Source organism: Ranitomeya imitator, chromosome 4 (assembly GCF_032444005.1).
Source record: "Ranitomeya imitator isolate aRanImi1 chromosome 4, aRanImi1.pri, whole genome shotgun sequence".
NCBI classification, from domain to species: domain Eukaryota; kingdom Metazoa; phylum Chordata; class Amphibia; order Anura; family Dendrobatidae; genus Ranitomeya; species Ranitomeya imitator.
The window spans coordinates 146,578,553-146,600,829 of NC_091285.1; the positions used below are offsets into that span (position 1 = coordinate 146,578,553).

The following is a 22,277-nucleotide window of genomic DNA, read 5'->3' on the forward strand; positions in this document are numbered from 1 at the left end:
CTATATACAGGAGGAGATGACATACAGGTATATGCTATATATAGAAGATGACATACAGGTATATACTATATACAGGAGGAGATGACACAGATATATACTATATACAGGAGGAGATGACATACAGGTATATACTATATATAGAAGGAGGTGACATACAGGTATATACTATATATAGAAGATGACATACAGGTATATACTATATACAGGGGAGATGACACACAGCAGGTATATACTATATACAGGGGAGATGACATACAGGTATATACTGTATACAGGAGATGACATACAGGTGTATACTATATATAAGGGAGATGCAAACATGTATATACTGAGGTGAAAATGAGGGGTGTGAGGTGAAAATGAAAAGGTGTGAGTGCAAAATGAGAGGAGCAAGGGAAAATAGTGGAGTGATCGGAAAATGACATGTGAGGTCGAAATGACAAGTGTTAGGGGGAATGAGAGGAGTGAGAAAATGAGAGGTGTGAGGGAGAAAATGAGAGATGTGAGGGGGAAAATGAAAGATGTGATTGGGAAAATGAGAGGTGTGATGGGAAAATAAGAGAAGTGAGGTGCTATAACTAACCACAGATATTTACTATGCCCAGGCAACGCCGGGCTCTTCAGCTAGTCTACTATATATATCTTGCTTTTTCTCAGTGCTGTTTTCTTGTCTCTTGACTTGTCTTGGAATGAACTGTCCATAACTGTAACTTACCACACAGAAGAGAAATTTTGTCAGAAGGTCTTTAATATTCAATTTCAAAAGCCCATTTATATCGCGTGCCTGAAAGGTAAAGGATGATTTAGTATATTATAATTTAGTCAGCCATTTTCATTATTAGAAAGTAATGGAATCATGCATTAACCCATTACACCAGCCCTTCAGGATTCCTTAGCAGGTACATGAGGCTATAAGCAGCAGATGACAAGTCAGGGAGGAACTTGGACCCTCTCAGCTTCTGTAGACACGGCAGCCAATCGGTAGTCACAGAACACAGCTCTGCCGTTATGCAGTGGAGCTATACAGTTACCACCAAACATTGAATAAAACACAGGTGAGCAGAACCTATATTCCTATACAACAGGAGTCACCTGATAGCAGCTCTCCCTTATAGCGACTGGTGGGAGACCTAAGCAGAAAACTGCATTAACCCCTTTGCGTTCTTTGATGTACATGTACGTCAAAAGTCATGTCCCTTCAATGTCGAGTCTGTACCTTTCCCAAAATAGTGTGCCTGATTTTATCAGCCATCATGTGCCTTTACCAGTGCTGAAGACCCCGTGCTTGTCATGACGATACCCTCATGAAAGCAAGATTGTGGCTGGAGCTCATAGGAGATTATGATTTCAGCGATTGGATGATTGCAGCTTCAAGTCCCCTAAAAGGACTATTAAATACAGTGAAAAGCCTAAAAAATGTTTTTCATCTCTTTTTTTCCCCCCAATAAAAATGCACATATTTTGTATCGCAGCACTTGTAAAAATCTGATCTATTAAAATATAAAATACTGTAAATTAATCCGACTGGTAAACAGCTTAATAAGAAAAAAATCAAAATGGCAGAATTATGTTTTCTTGGCCACCAAAACATTAAAATAAAATGCAATAAGAGGCTATAAAAACAATGTATCTATCCCAAAATGGTGCCAGTAAAAACGGCAGCTCAGGGCTCAAAAATAATCCATCTCCGAGCCCCAGAATGAAAACTGAAAGCGTTACAGGTCTTGGAATATAGCGATTGCACTAACGTAATGTGAACCTAGCCTTACTAGAAATCTGGGGTCCTGTATATAATAGGCTTTTCTTGTGGGATGAGATTATACAGGATGGAAGGTGCATTCTCAGGATCCCAGTATCACTGAGCAGAAGTGGTTGGAGCACAGAATCCCATACACTTCTGTCCGCAAAACACAGGAGGGAATCACGTGTACAACGATCGCTCAGCATCAGCCGGTGTGTTTTCTTCTGGCAATCATGTGTTAGTGACGTTATACTATACATGTATATGTTGTCACATTCACTTTCCAATTCAATCAATATCCAAGAACGTTCCTTCTCATCAAATATCTCGTTACCACTTCTAATATATTTGCTCCTCCACATAGTGAATTATTCCTGTAACAATAGAACTTTCCCCACGGTGTCGTCGTCATTTCCGTTTATTTGTGATTTGTTCTTTTTAACTCTCTTGCTACAAAGCATATATCATGTAACTTACAATCTCTGATTTATGACCTTCTGATCTGACATTATATATGATACTGTATGTCCATTCCTCCTTTTTGTAGGTTGTCACTTACCAAGATTAAGGCACAGTATTGAGGTGGAATTCCCTAAAGAAAGAAAAAAGAAAGTACGGTAATTCCACGTATTCTAATCCTTGACAAATATTTTCTTACGCTGTATATATAGATTTTCAGGCTCTCCCGCAGTTATCAGAGGTGTTTCAGCTCCTAGAACCGTCCCCAACATGCACTAATGTTACTAACTGGCTGTTTGGCACCAATTTATCCTGCAGTTTTCACTACGCCGTCTGACAGTGAGTAAAAGATGTTATAACTATGATCGATGTGAACATTATTTTCCGCTTCTTATATAATATAGATCAGACTTGAGTGAAAATGTGAATATGCATGTGTTTAATAAATGCTGCTTTTTATGAATATAATAGATACATGGGTATTTTTTTAAATGGAATTTGTTGTCTTCTCCAAATTTTCCCCAAGAATTTGATTTGCGCTGAATACATTTGTCTGGGATAGCAATACAGAAAAGCCTCTAATTGCCCATAGAACAGATTTCTAACACTCCGATGTCTCCTAGGTGTGTAGTGAACCTGTTTTGAGCTCTGTAATGAAAACATTTTAAAATTTCCGAGTTATGGAGATTTTGCTTTAAAAACTAATCTACACGAGCACTGAAAATAGTTCACCATAATCCCCTATGCCTACACCTCACTGGCATAAGATGGCACTCCATGGCTTGCCCCCGTCTGTTACACCGGATGTGACAGCCTCCCTTATTGGCTGGGCTATATCATCTGACTTGACAGCTGAGCATTGTGGGAAATCCTGCACTTCTGGGCTTAGCGCCATTAGCCCGCTTAACCAGGGTGTGAAATGGCACAGGGCATTTTTTATTTTTTAGCCAATCCTGTTAGGATCTGTGAACTTCAGGACATTTTCCTTGAAATCTATTTACTCCACATTAATGAGTGGGCTGCACGGTGGCTCAGTGGTTAGCATTGCTGCTTTGTAGAGTTGGGGTGAAATCCCACCAAGGACAACATCTGCAGAGAGTTTGTATGTTCTCTCCCTCTTTGGTGGGTTTTCTCCGGGTTCTCCGGTTTCCCCACATTCCAAATTTCAGAATTTAGATTGTGACAATGGGGACAGTGATGGAAATATCTGTAAAGCGCTGTGGAGTATGATGGCGCTATGTAAATAAGCATAATCAATAAATGAATAGCTATTTGCTGCATAGTGAATTGATCTGGACTTATTGTTAATGATGGCCTTACTTCAGCTGCATTATCAGGAAGAGCCACAATGGTATGGACCAGAGATCAGTGATTTTATTAGAATGGAAATTATTTTCTTCAGAATACAGAATATTTTTTGTAATTTGCTCCATGCAAATTCAGCAAAATAAAGGCGGCGGACATTTTGCTGAGCAGTAGAAAGCCAGAGACATGGTAGAAGAAATAACTGACCCTGATTCAGAAGCCTCTAATGACGTCACGTCTACAGAGCGGAGGCTTCTTTTCCGCTCCCCTCTGTTGATGGGAGGGACTTCTGAGGTCATTCTGATTGACAGCCAGATCCCCGCTGCCTAACTGGGGGAGCCTGCTGTCAATCAAAAGGAAAGTCCCGCCCTGTCACATCCGCAGAGGCAGCTCAATCTCCAGCAGGAGCGGTCTGTGACAGCATCGTGCACAACAGGCATTAAGCTGCAATTACCGGCCTCCTTGTGCTTAGGGACATGTTTGGTTTTTTGTATAGTCCCAGATACCCCCTTTAATGCTTCCCTACCCCTCCATACTAGGAACATCTTCTGCAGTAGAAGCAATGGTGGGCTTCTGTAAAATAGGATGACAAGCTAGATTTCAGTATTTATTCTACTAGTATACATATGACGGGGTGTTATTAATGTTTATCATATTTTACATTATCATTGTAAGGATTAAATCAATAGATCTAAATGTAATAACAAAATCATTCACCTTGGTAAGGTTTAGAAAAAATCTATCAATAACATAACATAAGCAGGAAGAAACTTACTGAGATTTTCAGAAGATATTCCAGTGAACAGCCAAGCTCACAGGCCAAACATTGCTGGAAAGAAAAAGTGTTGATGTAGTGAGTAACGTAACGCTAATAGAACATGGGACATGAGTTACGTTTCAAGAATAGATTATTACAGGGTGTCACTGGGATGTAAACATATGAATGTTGTTATATGAAAGAATAATAATACTCTGAATTTTATTTTCATTTACTCTAATGTTATTAACCATTCATGTGCTGTCCAAATTTTCATATTTTTTAATATGTTTAAATTGTTTCTTGTTAGATCAAAATGACATTACTTGACATCACTTCTATAGAAAAAAGAATAAAAAATATATAATGTAAGACAAATACCAGCGAATAGATTATGTCGTTAACTATGCATCGGGCTTGTATGTTCCATTCAACGCCAGCATATCCCTGTAAAAAAAAAAGATTTGTCTTAATTATATTGTGGCACAAGTAGACAAACTGTGTGGTAAGTGAACCCATCACCTTGGAAAACGTTATTCACCTACGGATATAGGCCCTGATTCATCAAAGATTTTGCACCAGAATTATGGAGTCAAAAGTCATAAAAGTTTGGCGTAACTCAGCTGATTGCACCTACTTCGGTACCATGGAAATATTTTATACTGGCAGCATTTATTTAATCTGCTTTTTATATACCTTTTTTATGAAAATGGCGGCGATCCCACCAGGTTGTTAGGTAAATAGAGAGAAGCACGTTGCTCTTTTTTTTTTTCATCGTTACTGGATTTTAGCATGTGAACGATTTTTTTGTTCAAGTGTTCAGTCACCTGTATAATTGCATTGCTACTTTTGACATTCTCGTGCCATTTTTCGCCCAGGTCCGATAAATGAATGACGTGTGTTGACATTCGCTATGACACAAATCTTCCTCCGGCAGGGACTTGAGTAAGATTTATGGCGAAGATCACTCAGACTTGGACGTCATTGGTCCTGATTCATAAGGAAGCTTGCACCTCTTCATGAATCAGGGGCGTCTGGCTCCACAAGGCCCGCTCATCAAGGGAGCTGCCGGATTTCAGTCACATAGGCATGCCCGAGCGGTTACATTCCCCGCCCATTGTACTGTGAGGCTGTAAGCGCGGCCCGGCACTTTGACTGACAGCTCCCTGTGCAGAGAAACAATGGAGAAACTAGGGGCAATGGTGACATTTCTTCTGTACATTTCCACCAGAAAACCTTGTTTCTCACTTGTTATATCCATTATGACTGATTGATATTGGTATTTTCATGAATAATAGCCAGACAAATTACCTTCTAAATGTTTTCATAGATTTATTATTATACTGAATATATTTGTAGAAAAATTTACCTGAAGTTCATCAAATTTGGTCGCAAGAGAGAAACAGGAACGAACATGAGAGTCAACATTGACATTCTGAAAAACAATTCACAAGTAGACAGCGAGTCAGCAAATATCAGTAAGGAAAACATCATTTCTGTTATGTCTAGATATCCATAAATAGATTTACACTAACACCGTGTACATCCAGAGCCCTGTAATGGGCGTATTTGTGGCAAGCTGCAATTTCTGCACCTCTGTGATAACAGTTATTCACTGAGGATTCAAGATGGCCGTCTTTATAAGGACTATTGTGAAGTTGAGACAATCACTTTAAACTGAGATAACAGTTACCTTAAAGGGTTTTTTCAGGTTTAGAAAACCCATAGTAAATAACCTGATTGGTCATTCTGATTAAAGAGATGGGTCCCTTCATATTCTCACCCTCCATAACTCCATAACCTCACTCATCCACCATCTTCAGCATATTACCAATTTCCCCACAATACTTTTCCATCATACATGGCTACCCTCCAGCACCTACACATCACCTCACAGTCCCGTTATCTATCTATCTATCTATCTATCTATCTATCTATCTATCTATCTATACACACATGTACAGCGTGTGGATATTGGAGCTAGGAGATGATGTGTAGATGCTGGAGGGTAGCCAGGTAGCCTTGATTTGAGAATAACATGTGATGTAGTAGGACATATATATATATATATATATATATATATATATATATATATATGATTGTACCTTTGCTCTTTATATATATACATACATTATATATATATATATATATATATATATATATATATATATATATATATATATATATATATATATATAAAAATTAGAACAGCATCATATTACCAAACTTGCGGTGCAAAGCTTTCCAAACCAGTATCTAAGTGGTTCCGATAATATAAGAAAAAAAGGAAAACAGCACACAAAAAATAGAAAAAAGTGGGCTTTAATGCCTGGACGGCGTGGCAACGTTTCGGATTTCCAATCCTTTTTCAAGCAGTGAATATACAAATGAAGTGGGTTTATATAGCTAATACAAATGTTCTCTATTAAACATCATTAAAACAATATTCATATTTTTAACATTAGTGCTGATAGATTCCATATTTTAGTAAAGTGCATTAGTGTCCATGTGCATATATCTACCAATACATCCTAGAAATGATAACCATCATATACAGTGCACTATAAATATCACACATATATAGTAATAGGCAATTGAACTTACACAGATGTCCCAATCTAATACATAATTAGATAGAAAGCACACTTACAGGCATATCGCCGCTTGTATGCAATTCTCGGCGTCTTCCTGGAGTCACTGCGCATGTCTACAGCAACTGGCCCATAGCATTCTGGTCAGCGCCTGCGCAATAGTGCTCTGAAGACATCAGCGCCATTTTGGATAAGGGGATAACTTTACTTCTTGGTGTCTTCCTAGAATCACTGCGCATGTCTATGGCGTCTGACCTCTCACATATATTATTATGGTCAGCGCCTGCGCACTAGTGATCTGAAGATATCAACGCCATTTTGGAAAAGGACATAATCTTAATTCCATGAAAGAACATGAACAACTCTGCATTTCTACCACAAACCTTTATATTTGATACAGCGCTAGCCACATAAAGGTCTTTTCAGTGTCAAACTATTAAAGACCATAGTATACATTTCTTGGGCTAAAATAAGCGCTAAAGGTTAAATATTAGAACGCACCCTCACATGTCTTAGTCATATCAGATTTTTATGACGATTTTAACAAAAGCCCATCATTGATTTAATAAACTTTCCCAACTATGTGGGTATCATAAATCAGGACTGAATTACAGAGAAAGGGATACCTCATAATTCCCATATATCCTTAATTAGGAAAACCGTAATGAGCTTCCAAAATATTACTATAGGAAAATATACAGACAAGTGAGTGCCATTCATATATTTATTGAGATAACAGCAGAGTAATAAACCAAGAAAAAGTTATAATAGAAAAAATCAACTTCATTATCCATGCAAGATATATCTTTCCCTTCATAGATTGGGACATCTGAAAAAAATACATAAATAATTAAAAACAATTTTCCCACATATATATGAAACAGAGAAAATTTACCAACTCCTACAAAACCTGATTAGTTTTAAAATCCACATTTAGTCCATATGGTTTTAATGTATTGAGTTTCACAATCCATTCTAGTTCCCTTCTTTTAAGTAGTCGCACTCGATCTCCCCCTCTTCTCTGAATAGGAATCATATCTATGATACGAAATCGTAATTGTTTTTCTGTATGCGATTTCTCTACAAAATGCTTGGAGACAGGCAGATCCATACGACCCTTCCTTATGGTATGTCGGTGCTGGTTAATCCGAGTCTTAAAGTCACAAGTTGTTTCACCGACATACCATAAGGAACAAGGGCACTGTAATAAATACACAACAAATTCGGAATTGCAAGTCAAGAAATGCTGTATTTTGAATATTTCTCCAGTACTGGGATGAGAGAAACTTGATCCCTTAAGCATCAAAGAGCAGTTGACGCATGACAGACAAGGGAAACATCCCTTTCTCTCCTGGCCAGATATAGTTGTTTGACTGGACCTTCTAAAGGGTCCAATGTCAGATTTGACTATAGTGGAACCAATAGTGCGGTTACGTTTGTAGGAGAATATTGGAGGCTTGGAAAATTCTGTCACATATGGTAGACATTTAGATAACATTCCCCAGTGTTTACATATAACTTTTGAAATCTTGCTACTCTCTTCACAGAAGGACGTCACGAAAGGTATACGGTTCAATTCTTTTTTGTGGGGCTTTTTCTGAAGGAGATCGTCCCTTTTTAATAAATCCACCTTACTTTTCTGTATTTTTAAGAGATTTTTAGGATAACCTCTATCTGAGAATTTTTTTAGAGTGTTTTCCATGGATTTCTCTATAGAGTCTTCCCTACTTTCAATTCTTTTAACTCTAATTAACTGGCTAAGAGGGATCGATTCCTTTGTTTTTTTCGGATGTTGACTATTAAAGAGAAGTAGGTCATTTTTGTCTGTCATCTTTGAATACAGTTGAGTCACCAACCTATTATTCTCAATTCTCACATTTACATTCAAAAATTGAATGTTTGTATTTGAATGTACCAAGGTGAATTTGATTGTGTCGTCAACTGCATTCAAATAATTATGGAACTCGATCAGTTTATCTTCAGGACCCGTCCAAATCAAAAAAATATCGTCTATGTATCTCCACCACGCAGCTACATAGCTGAAGTGGGGAGATACATAAACGTGTTCTTCTTCGAGGGTGCTCATGACGATGTTCGCATAAGCTGGCGCCATATTAGCGCCCATGGCCAACACTCTAAAAAAATTCTCAGATAGAGGTTATCCTAAAAATCTCTTAAAAATACAGAAAAGTAAGGTGGATTTATTAAAAAGGGACGATCTCCTTCAGAAAAAGCCCCACAAAAAAGAATTGAACCGTATACCTTTCGTGACGTCCTTCTGTGAAGAGAGTAGCAAGATTTCAAAAGTTATATGTAAACACTGGGGAATGTTATCTAAATGTCTACCATATGTGACAGAATTTTCCAAGCCTCCAATATTTTCCTACAAACGTAACCGCACTATTGGTTCCACTATAGTCAAATCTGACATTGGACCCTTTAGAAGGTCCAGTCAAACAACTATATCTGGCCAGGAGAGAAAGGGATGTTTCCCTTGTCTGTCATGCGTCAACTGCTCTTTGATGCTTAAGGGATCAAGTTTCTCTCATCCCAGTACTGGAGAGATATTCAAAATACAGCATTTCTTGACTTGCAATTCCGAATTTGTTGTGTATTTATTACAGTGCCCTTGTTCCTTATGGTATGTCGGTGAAACAACTTGTGACTTTAAGACTCGGATTAACCAGCACCGACATACCATAAGGAAGGGTCGTATGGATCTGCCTGTCTCCAAGCATTTTGTAGAGAAATCGCATACAGAAAAACAATTACGATTTCGTATCATAGATATGATTCCTATTCAGAGAAGAGGGGGAGATCGAGTGCGACTACTTAAAAGAAGGGAACTAGAATGGATTGTGAAACTCAATACATTAAAACCATATGGACTAAATGTGGATTTTAAAACTAATCAGGTTTTGTAGGAGTTGGTAAATTTTCTCTGTTTCATATATATGTGGGAAAATTGTTTTTAATTATTTATGTATTTTTTTCAGATGTCCCAATCTATGAAGGGAAAGATATATCTTGCATGGATAATGAAGTTGATTTTTTCTATTATAACTTTTTCTTGGTTTATTACTCTGCTGTTATCTCAATAAATATATGAATGGCACTCACTTGTCTGTATATTTTCCTATAGTAATATTTTGGAAGCTCATTACGGTTTTCCTAATTAAGGATATATGGGAATTATGAGGTATCCCTTTCTCTGTAATTCAGTCCTGATTTATGATACCCACATAGTTGGGAAAGTTTATTAAATCAATGATGGGCTTTTGTTAAAATCGTCATAAAAATCTGATATGACTAAGACATGTGAGGGTGCGTTCTAATATTTAACCTTTAGCGCTTATTTTAGCCCAAGAAATGTATACTATGGTCTTTAATAGTTTGACACTGAAAAGACCTTTATGTGGCTAGCGCTGTATCAAATATAAAGGTTTGTGGTAGAAATGCAGAGTTGTTCATGTTCTTTCATGGAATTAAGATTATGTCCTTTTCCAAAATGGCGTTGATATCTTCAGATCACTAGTGCGCAGGCGCTGACCATAATAATATATGTGAGAGGTCAGACGCCATAGACATGCGCAGTGATTCTAGGAAGACACCAAGAAGTAAAGTTATCCCCTTATCCAAAATGGCGCTGATGTCTTCAGAGCACTATTGCGCAGGCGCTGACCAGAATGCTATGGGCCAGTTGCTGTAGACATGCGCAGTGACTCCAGGAAGACGCCGAGAATTGCATACAAGCGGCGATATGCCTGTAAGTGTGCTTTCTATCTAATTATGTATTAGATTGGGACATCTGTGTAAGTTCAATTGCCTATTACTATATATGTGTGATATTTATAGTGCACTGTATATGATGGTTATCATTTCTAGGATGTATTGGTAGATATATGCACATGGACACTAATGCACTTTACTAAAATATGGAATCTATCAGCACTAATGTTAAAAATATGAATATTGTTTTGTTGATGTTTAATAGAGAACATTTGTATTAGCTATATAAACCCACTTCATTTGTATATTCACTGCTTGAAAAAGGATTGGAAATCCGAAACGTTGCCACGCCGTCCAGGCATTAAAGCCCACTTTTTTCTATTTTTTGTGTGCTGTTTTCCTTTTTTTCTTATATATATATATATATATATATATATATATATATATATATATATATATATATATACAGATATTTTTATGCATATATCTACATATAGTTACATGTTTTTACTCTGCAACTTCCCCAAAAACCCTTCTTTCAGGCCTGATGGCACTTGTACAAAAACCAAATTTGAAGCCACACTAGTCATTATGTTTGTGGCACAGCTATCTAGAGCGTCCCATTGAATTATTACAATTCCCCCAAAAAGAAGATTACGGCATTACAAAGGGAAAGGCCCATGTATTTGCATTCACAGCCATACACACACAACAGCTTTCCACATAGGATGCTGCAGTCGCCTTTCTAATCTCAGACGTTCTCGATGATATAGGGCATCAGGGCCGGCACTGAGGTAATGCCACCTGAATTTATGCCAACTATAGTAGGACATCACAATGTCACGGGGATGTGCTGCTGTCTGTGACCCTATTGTATCGCTCACTAACAGGACTGTTTATTCATGATACTGTACAATAGAAAGAACAGATCCCAGCTGTAGAAGTAAGTCTATAACGGGCTCTTACTTTGAAAGTAAGCGCAGTGTTTCCGTTACCGGTGTCTGTGAAAAAAAGAAAAAGGTGGAATCAATAATAACAATAACAAGAGCAGAAATATTTTGGAATTATTCATAGATTTAAGGAAACATTCGAACGTTCACATTAATCTCAATATGACAAAACCCCAATATCTAAAATGACAGAAGGACACAAAAGTCAATCCAGTTATCATCACCTCACTTCTGAGCGGCCATTCTGTATGGAGTCAGTCATGTGTTACTCCATGGAGATAGATGTGCAGCGCATGTTCTCTTCTCTCCTCTGTGGCTCTTTCTGTCTTATCTGTGCCCTGTGCCAGGTATTCACAGATGTTTCTGTTCAACTTCTCCGTGTCATCTAATCCTTTAGTTTGTTGACTAGTCTATGTATATATATATATATATATATATATACATACATTATATATATATATATATATATATGTGTATATATATATATATATATATACTAGCTATTAAACCCATTCTACGCCCGGGTGGTGTGCATTTATATTGGTATATGGTCTCCATCCTGTCATGTGCTGCTCCCATCTTGCGCCCCCATCCTGTCATGTGCTGCTCCATCCTGCTTCCCCATCCTGTCATGTGCGGCTCCACCCTGCGCCCCGTCTTGTCATGTGCTGCTCCCATCCTGCCCCCATCCTGTCATGTGCTGCTCCACCCTGCGCCCCGTCTTGTCATGTGCTGCTCCTATCCTGCCCCCATCCTGTTATGTGCTGCTCCATCCTGCTTCCCCATCCTGTCATATGCTGCTCCACCCTGCACCCCGTCTTGTCATGTGCTGCTCCCATCCTGCCCCCATCCTGTCATGTGCTGCTCCCATCCTGCCCCCATCCTGTCATATGCTGCTCCACCCTGCGCCCCGTCTTGTCATGTGCTGCTCCCATCCTGCCCCCATCCTGTTATGTGCTGCTCCATCCTGCTTCCCCATCCTGTCATATGCTGCTCCACCCTGCGCCCCGTCTTGTCATGTGCTGCTCCCATCCTGCCCCCATCCTGTCATGTGCTGCTCCATCCTGCGTCCCCATCCTGTCATGTGCTCCCATCCTGCGCCCCGTCTTGTCATGTGCTGCTCCCATCCTAACCCCATCCTGTCATGTGGTGCTCCCATTGTGTGCAACCATTCTGTCATGTGCTGTTCCCATCCTGCGTCCCCATTTTGTCATGTGCTGCTCCCATCCTGCGCAACCATTCTGTCATGTTCTGCTCCCATCCTGTGCCCCCATTCTGTTGTAATGTGCTGCACCCATTCTGTCTGTTCCTGTTTCCATTCTACCATATGTTGCTCCCATCTTTCTCTCTCCGGCTGTGCTGCCCGAGTGCGGCTGTGCTGAGTGCGGCTGTGCTGCCTGAGTGCGGCTGTGCTGCCTGAGTGTGGCTGTGCTGCCTGAGTGCAGCTATATTGAGCGTGGCTGTACTGTCTGAGTGCAGCTATACTGAGCGCGGCTGTACTGCGTGAGTGCGGCTGTACTGCGTGAGTGTGGCTGTACTGTGAGTGTGGCTGTACTGCATGAGTGTGGCTGTACTGTGTGAGTGTGGCTGAGTGTGGCTTTACTGTGTGTGGCTGAGTGTGGCTGTACTGTGTGAGTGTGGGCGAGTGTGGCTGTACTGTGTGAGTGTGGGCGAGTGTGGCTGTACTGCGTGAGTGTGGCTGTACTTACTGCCTGAGTGCGGCGCTGGCTATAATGGATACAGCACCCCTGCAGCCAGCACAGCGAGGGCTGACTCTGCCCACTCGCATCACTGGTCACATGCTGGTGACATCATCGAAGGTCCTGGAGCTCCGCTGGGCTCTATATCTAACCTGACCAGAGCTGCAGAGCACGGAGCCCATGGCCGCTATATTATGGGGGATACACGGGTGTGTGGAGCCCCCATGGCCGGTATATTGGGGGGGATAAGTAAGTTTGGCTGCGTCACTCTTGTCCAGACTGCGCAGGATCCGTGCGTCTCACTTGCGCAGTCTATAAAGGCTTCAGACAGAGTGACGCTCCCACCCTTATATTATAGATATATATTTACACTGCTCAAGCAAATAACAGAATAGTACTTCAAGTAAATCAAACTTATGTGAAATCAAACTGTCCACTTAGGAAGCAACACTGTTTGACAATCAATTTCACATGCTGTTGTGCAAATGGAATAGACAACAGATGGAAATTATTGGCAATTATGAAGACACACTCAATCCAGGAGTGGTTCTGCAGGTGAGGACCACAGATCACATGTCAGTACCAATGCTTTCTGGCTGATGTTTTGGTCACTTTTGAATGTTGGTTGTGCTTTCACACTCGTGGTAGCATGAGACGGACTCTACAACCCACACAAGTGGCTCAGGTAATGCAGCTCATCCAGGATGGCACATCAATGCGAGCTGTAGCAAGATGGTTTGATGTGTCTGTCAGTGTAGTGTCCAGAGGCTGGGGGCGCAACTAGGAGACAAGCCAGTATGCTAGGAGATGTTTAGGGGGCCGTGGGAGGGCAACAACCCAGCAGCAGAACCGCTACCTCAGCCTTTGTGCAAGGAAGAACAGGAGGAGCACTGCCAGAGCCCTGCAAAATGACCCCCAGCAGGCCACAAATGTGCATGTGTCTGCACAAACGGTTAGAGACTGACTCCATGAGGATGGTCTGAGTGACCGACATCCACAGATGGGGGTTGTGCTCACAGGCCAACATGGTGCAGGATGCTTGGCATTTGCCACAGAACATCAGGATTGGCAAATTTGTCACTGGCACCCTGTGCTCTTTTCAGATGAAAGCAAATTCACACTGAGCACATGTGACAGATGTGACAGAGTCTGGACATGTCATGGAGAGCAATCTGCTGCCTGCAACATCCTTCAGCATGACTGGTTTGGCAGTGTGTCAGTAATGGTGTGGGGTGGCATTTCTTTGGAAGGCCGCACATCCCTCCATGCGCTCGCCAGAGGTAGCCTGACTGCCATAAGGTACCAAGAGGAGATCCTCGGACCCCTTGTGAGACCATATGCTGGTGCTGTTGGCTCTTGGTTCCTACTAATGCAGGACAATGCCAGACCCCATGTAGCTGGGGTGTGTCTGCAGTTTCTGCAAGATGAAGGCATTGAAGCTATGGACTGGCCCACCCATTCCCCAGACCTGAATCCGATTGAACACATCTGGCACATCATGTCTTGCACCATTCACCAATGTCACGTTGCACAACAGACTGTCCAGGAGTTGGCGGATGTTTTAGTCTAGGTCTGGGAGGAGATCCCTCCTGAGACCATCCGCCTCCTCATCAGGAGCATGCCCAGGCGTTGTAGGGAGGTCATACAGGCATGTGGAGGCCACACACACTACTGAGCATCATTTCCTTGTCTTGAGGCATTTCCACTGAAGTTGGATCAGCCTGTAACTTTGATTTCCACTTTGATTTTGAGCATCATTCCAACTCCAGACCTCCGTGGGATATTAGTTGTGATTTACTTTGATCATTTTTAGGTTTTATTGTTCTCAACTAGTGTTGAGCATTCCGATACCGCAAGTATCGGGTATCAGTCGATATTTGCGGTATCGGAATTATGATACCGAGTTACGATATTTTTGCAATATCGGGAATCGGGATCGGGATGAATATTCATGTGTAAAATAAAGAATAAAAATAAAAAATATGGATATACTCACTCTCGGACGCGCCCTGGTTGTAACCGCTGCAACCGGCAGCCTCCGTTCCTAAGAATGAGCGAGTGAAGGACCTGCGATGACGTCGCGGCTTGTGATTGGTCGCGTGAGCGGTCACATGAGCGGTCACATGACCAATCACAAGCCGCGACGTCATCGAAGGTCCTTCACCCGCTCATTCTTAGGAGCGGAGGCTGCCGGTTACACCGCTAAGGTCCAGGGTCCGCCGGAGGGGTGAGTATATCCATATTTTTTATTTTTATTCTTTATTTTTTACATGAATATGGATCCCAGGGCCTGAAGGAGAGTTTCCTCTCCTTCAGACCCTGGGAACCATTCCAGGATCACTTCCGATATTTGTGTCCCATTGACTTGTATTGGTATCGGGTATCGGTATCGGCGATATCAGATATTTTTCGGATATCGGCCGATACAATCCGATACCGATACTTTCAAATATCGGAAGGTATCGCTCAACACTATTCTCAACACATTCCACTATTTAACGAATAAAGATTTACAACTGGAATATTTCATTCAGTGATATCTAGGATGTGGGATTTTAGTATTCCCTCTAATTTTTGATCAGTATATACACACGGTATATATATATATATATATATATATATATATATATATATATATATATACACACATATACATTTTTGTCCTTAAACCAACAGAAATAGTCTCAATTGACCCCTTCTGTTGTAATAATTACACCTTGGATTTGTGGGAAACGTTGTCGACTCCTAGACCTCTGTAACCCTATAATGCTAAAATGATGTCCTACAATAAGTTTTATAAGACGTAACCTGCCACCCTGAAGCAGGTGAGCAAAGAGTTACATGCTATTAAGGCAAAGCAAGCGTAGTCATTATGGGATTAAGAGCCCAAGTCTGGTTATACCTAATACATATAAATAAACATTTCCATTATTTTGTGATGTCTTAATGGATTTTCTGAATGTGATTGTCACTATAAAACATGGACCATTTTATTTTTACAGCCAATCCCTATTAACCCTTGATATACTACAAACTGACTGCCTAGAAATAAAGTGGAAATTCTATGTGATATTTCTGTTTTTTTTTCTTTATCAATCAGATACATGAGACAATGATAATCTGTGATGTTTTATCATTCACTCGCTGATGGAGTTTATTCATTTTACCAATATGTTGTCTTAAATTAGATTTTCTATAATCCTCTATATAAAGAGAGAGTTGGTGTCATAACCCACATTTTTTATGTTAATATTGGGATATTTGACCAACCAGCGTTCAGTCTATTTTCTTTCCTGTAGAACGTTAGGCACAGCAGCAACTAATATTAATTGCAATATGTCACCAAGATTTTGCCGTCTAATCTGAGAGCAGTTTAATGAAGAGAGAGAGAGACGCTGGGTCCAGTGATATGTCTCTTACTGGGCTGCTTGCTGTAGTTTTGATAAAATCACTGTTTTAGCAGCAGGACATTATAAATTAGAAGAATAGTAAACCTGCAGCCATGAAGTCTTCCATAGTCATGAGCTCTGTATAACCCCATCTCCACAATGGATGGGCAGCTTTCTGCCTATGCACAGTGTACACAGAAAGCTGTCAATCAGAGGTGTGAGTGGGGTTATAGAGAACTCAGCATTCAGATAACTGGAACTGCAACAGATAATAGAGCGATTTTATGCAAAAGTACAGCACACAGCCCAATAAGTGATACATTGCTGGATTTAGGATCCCTTTCTCTACTGCTCTCAGACAGAGTAGCAAAAACCTGGTGAAATAACGAAATAAAAGAAAAATTACAGAAATGTCCAAATATAGCTTTCATATAAGTAAAACATTATGGAAATCAAAATATTTAATCAACCACATTTTTCGATGTAGGGTAACAAATATAGTAGCTTACCAATAAAGCTGGCAATGGCCACGCAAAGGAAGATGACGGCAATTTTCATGATGCGAGTAAAGTTGCTTAGCTCTTCACTTCAATGGAAAGTAAAAGCTGGGATGAATTGTACCATCGTGTGCCGCTCTTATATACATCCAGGACGATGCTTCAGGGTGATCTTGTCATTTTTCTGTAATTACTGATTGGCACAATATAAAATATCGTCATTGTGCCATCTATTACACGGATGTAGATCCTGCTTTTAATTAATTCTAAAAAATATTTCTCTGTAATGAATTGTTTGCTTTTGGTCTTCTTCTACGCGCTGCAATATCATGCAAAGATTTTCAAAATGTATAATTTAAAAATAATACTTACCCATTATTTTCTATTTTAACTATGGTATAGAGCAGGGGTGGGCAATTAATTTTCCTGAGGGCCACATGAGAGACCATGACTGTTGTGGAGGGCCGAACTAATAGCTTGAAATTAATTCTACTCAATATTAATTTATTTACATTAATTGTATCACTTAATATTGAGCATAATTAAGTATGCTGACACCCCTCTATATATCTTTGAACCCCCACAACCCCTTATATACAGTATGAGCCTCACACAGCCTACTACATATATGGCATGAGCCCCACACAGCCTCCCCATGTATAGAATGAGCCCCACACAGCCTCCCTTTATATGGCATGAGCCCCACACAGCCTCCCCATGTATAGCATGAGCCCCACACAGCCTCCCTTTATATGGCATGAGCCCCACACAGCCTCCCCATGTACAGCATGAGCCCCACACAGCCTCCCCATGTACAGCATGAGCCCCACACAGCCTCCCTTTATATGGCATGAGCCCCACACAGCCTCCCCATGTACAACATGAGCCTCACACAGCCTCCCTTTATATGGCATGAGCCCCACACAGCCTCCCCATGTACAGCATGAGCCCCACACAGCCTCCCCATGTATAGCATGAGCCCCACACAGCCTCCCCATGTACAGCATGAGCCCCACACAGCCTCCCCATAGACAGCATGAGCCTCACACAGCCTACTACATATATGGCATGAGCCCCAAACAGCCTCCCCATGTATAGCATGAGCCCCACACAGCCTCCCTTTATATGGCAAGAGCCCCACACAGCCTCCCCATATACAGCATGAGCCCCACACAGCCTCCCCATGTACAGTATGAGCCCCACACAGCCTCCCCATGTACAGCATGATCCCCACACAGCCTCCCTTTATGTGACATGAGCCCCTCAGAGCCTCCCCATGTACAGCATGAGCCACACACAGCCTCCCCATGTACAGCATGAGCCCCACACAGCCTCCCTTTATATGGCATGAGCCCCACACAGCCTCCCCATATATAGCATGAGCCCCACACAGCCTCCCCATGTACAGCATGAGCCCCACACAGCCTCCCCATGTACAGCATGAGCCCCACACAGCCTCCCTATGTACAGCATGAGCCCCACACAGCCTCCCCATGTACAGCATGAGCCACACACAGCCTCCCCATGTACAGCATGAGCCCCACACAGCCTCCCCATGTACAGCATGAGCCCCACACAGCCTCCCTTTATATGGCATGAGCCCCACACAGCCTCCCCATGTATAGCATGAGCCCCACACAGCCTCCCCATGTACAGCATGAGCCCCACACAGCCTCCCCATATACAGCATGAGCCTCACACAGCCTACTACATATATGGCATGAGCCCCAAACAGCCTCCCCATGTATAGCATGAGCCCCACACAGCCTCCCTTTATATGGCATGAGCCCCACACAGCCTCCCCATATACAGCATGAGCCCCACACAGCCTCCCCATGTACAGCATGAGCCCCACACAGCCTCCCCATGTACAGCATGATCCCCACACAGCCTCCCTTTATGTGACATGAGCCCCTCAGAGCCTACCCATGTACAGCATGAGCCACACACAGCCTCCCCATGTACAGCATGAGCCCCACCCAGCCTCCCTATGTACAGCATGAGCCCCACACAGCCTCCCTTTATGTGGCATGAGCCCCTCAGAGCCTCCCCATGTACAGCATGAGCCACACACAGCCTCCCCATGTACAGCATGAGCCCCACACAGCCTCCCCATGTACAGCATGAGCCCCACACAGCCTCCCTTTATATGGCATGAGCCCCACACAGCCTCCCCATGTACAACATGAGCCCCACACAGCCTCCCTTTATATGGCATGAGCCCCACACAGCCTCCCCATGTACAGCATGAGCCCCACACAGCCTCCCTTTATGTGGCATGAGCCCCACAGAGCCTCCCCATGTACAGCATGAGCCCCACACAGCCTCCCTTTATATGGCATGAGCCCCACACAGCCTCCCCATGTACAACATGAGCCCCACACAGCCTCCCTTTATATGGCATGAGCCCCACACAGCCTCCCCATGTACAGCATGAGCCCCACACAGCCTCCCCATGTACAGCATGAGCCCCACACAGCCTCCCTTTATGTGGCATGAGCCCCACAAATCCTCCCTATATACAGCATGAGCCCCACACAGCCTCCCTTTATATGGCATGATCCCCACACAGCCTCCCTATATACAGCTTGAGACCCAAGCAGCCTCCCCATGTACAGCATGAGACCCACACAGCCTCCCCATGTAAAGCATGAGCCCCAGACAGCCTCCCCATGTACAGCATGAGCCACACACAGCCTCCCCATGAACAGCATGAGACCCACACAGCCTCCCCATGTACAGAATGAGCCACACACAGCCTCCCTATGTACAGCATGAGCCCCACAAAGCCTCCCCATGTAAAGCATGAGCCCCAGACAGCCTCCCCATGTACAGCATGAGCCCCACATAGCCACCCATGTACAGCCTTTGCCCCACACAGCCTCCCCATGTACAGCATGAGCCCCACATAGCCTCCCCATGTACAGCATGAGCCCCACATAGCCTCCCCATGAACAGCATGAGACCCACACAGCCTTCCTATGTACAGCATGAGCCACACACAGCCTCCCTATGTACAGCATGAGCCCCACAAAGCCTCCCCATGTAAAGCATGAGCCCCAGACAGCCTCCCCATGTACAGCATGAGCAACACATAGACTCCCCATGTACAGCATGAGCCCCACACAGCCTCCCCATGTACAGCATGAGACCCACACAGCCTCCCTATGTACAGCATGAGCCCCACAAAGCCTCCCCATGTACAGCATGAGCTCCACAAAGCCTCCCCATGTAAAGCATGAGCCCTAGACAGCCTTCCCATGTACAGCATGAGCCCCACACAGCCTCCCCATGTACAGCATGAGCTCCCCACAGCCTCCCCATGTACAGCATGAGCCCTACAAAGCCTCCCCATGTACAGCATGAGCCCCACGTAGCCTACCCATGTACAGCATGAGCTCCCCACAGCCTCCCCATGTACAGCATGAGCCCTACAAAGCTTCCCCATGTACAGCATGATCCCCACACAGCCTCCCCATTTACTGCATGAGCCCCAGTTTCCCCATAAACTGCAAGAGGCCCCACACAGCCTCCCCATACACTGTACGATCCCCACACAGCCTTCTTATATACAGCATGAGCCCCGCAGTCTATCCACATACTGAATGAGGCCCCCATTGCCTCCCCATATACTGATTGAGCCCCACACAGCCTCCCTATATATTGCATGACAGTAGCCAGCCTTCCCATAGCCTCCCCATTTGCAGCATGACACCCTCATAGCCTTCCCGTGTGCAGCATGACATCCCCATAGAATCGCCATGTTCACCCCCATAGAATCCCCATGTTCACTCCATAGAGTCCCCATGTTTACCCCAGATTCCCCGTGTTCGCCTCATAGGATCCCCATGTTCAATCCATAGAAACCCCATGTTCACCCAATAGAATCTCTATGTTCACCCCATAGAATATCCATGTTCACCCCATAGAATCCTCATGTTCACTCCATAGAATCCCCATGTTCACCCCATAAAATCCTCATGTTCACCCCATAGAATCCCCATGTTCACATCATAGAATCCCCATGTTCACCCCATAGAATCCCCATGTTCACCCCATAGAATCCCCATGTTCACCTCATAGAATTCCCATGTTCACCCCATAGAATCCCCATGTTCACCCCATAGAATCCCCATGTTCACATCATAGAATTCCCATGTTCACCCCATAGCATCCCCTTGTTCACCCCATAGAATCCCCATGTTCAACCCATAGAATCTCCATATTCTCCTCATAGAATCCTCCATGTTCACCCCCATAGATTCCCCTTGTTCATCCAATAGAATCCCCATGTTCACCCCATATAATCCCCATGTTCACTCAGGGGCAGCGACAGCTGTTTAATAATACTCACCTGCTCCTGCCACGATCCCTGCACGTCTGTTCCCCGCTCTGGCAGCTTCTTCCTGTAGTGAGCAGTCACATGGTACCGCTCATTAAAGGAATGAATATGGACCCGACTCCACTCCCATAGTGATGGAGCCGCATATTCATTACTGTAATGAGCGGTACCATGTGACCTCTCACTACAGGAAGAAGCTGCCGGCGCCGGGGAACAGACGTGCAGGGACCGCGCCAGGAGCAGGTGAGTATAACACAGTGCGCGATATTCACCTGCTCCCCGTTCCACCGTCGGCGCCGCTGCGTCTCCCCCGTCCTCTGCAGTGACACTCAGGTTTTAGGGCACGATGACGCGATTAGTGAGCGCCGCCCTCTGCCTGAAGAGTCAGTGCAGAGGATGGGGAAGATGGAGCGGCGGTCGGCGGTGGAACGGGGAGCAGGTGAATATAACAAGTGCCGGGGGCCTGAGAGGTGAGTATGTGATTTTTTATTTTCTTAATTGCAGCAACAGCATATGGGGCAAATATCTGTATGGAGCATCTTATGGTGCCATAATCAGCATTTGTGGAGCATTATATGGGGCAGATATCTGTATGGAGCATCTTATGGGGCCATAATCAGCATTTGTGGAGCATTATATGGGGCAGATATCTGTATGGAGCATCTTATGGGGCCATGTGCAGTATTATATGGGGCAAATATCGGTATGGAGCATCTTATGGGGCCATGTGTGTTAGGGCTAGCGGAATGCACCAAATAATAAGACAGATAGAGTATGGTGCGTTCGCAGCCCGGGGTCCACCGTGCAGAGATGGAAC

The 22,277-nt window shown here is 43.1% G+C and overlaps 1 protein-coding gene across 1 annotated transcript in view; it reads right to left on the minus strand.

The window, feature by feature from the left end:
• LOC138675616 (uncharacterized) overlaps positions 1 to 17,253 on the minus strand; it is a 34,693-nt gene extending 17,440 nt beyond the window's left edge. Inside the window, exons 1-7 of the mRNA XM_069764004.1 lie at positions 17,131 to 17,253; positions 11,549 to 11,583; positions 5,632 to 5,697; positions 4,644 to 4,709; positions 4,281 to 4,334; positions 2,301 to 2,333; positions 716 to 784 (exon numbers count right to left, since the gene is read on the minus strand). Of these exons, the coding sequence (XP_069620105.1) occupies positions 716 to 784; positions 2,301 to 2,333; positions 4,281 to 4,334; positions 4,644 to 4,709; positions 5,632 to 5,697; positions 11,549 to 11,583; positions 17,131 to 17,179 (372 nt within the window). The 5' untranslated portion in view covers positions 17,180 to 17,253. The remainder of the gene's footprint in view (positions 1 to 715; positions 785 to 2,300; positions 2,334 to 4,280; positions 4,335 to 4,643; positions 4,710 to 5,631; positions 5,698 to 11,548; positions 11,584 to 17,130) is intronic.
• Positions 17,254 to 22,277: the final 5,024 nt, after the last annotated feature.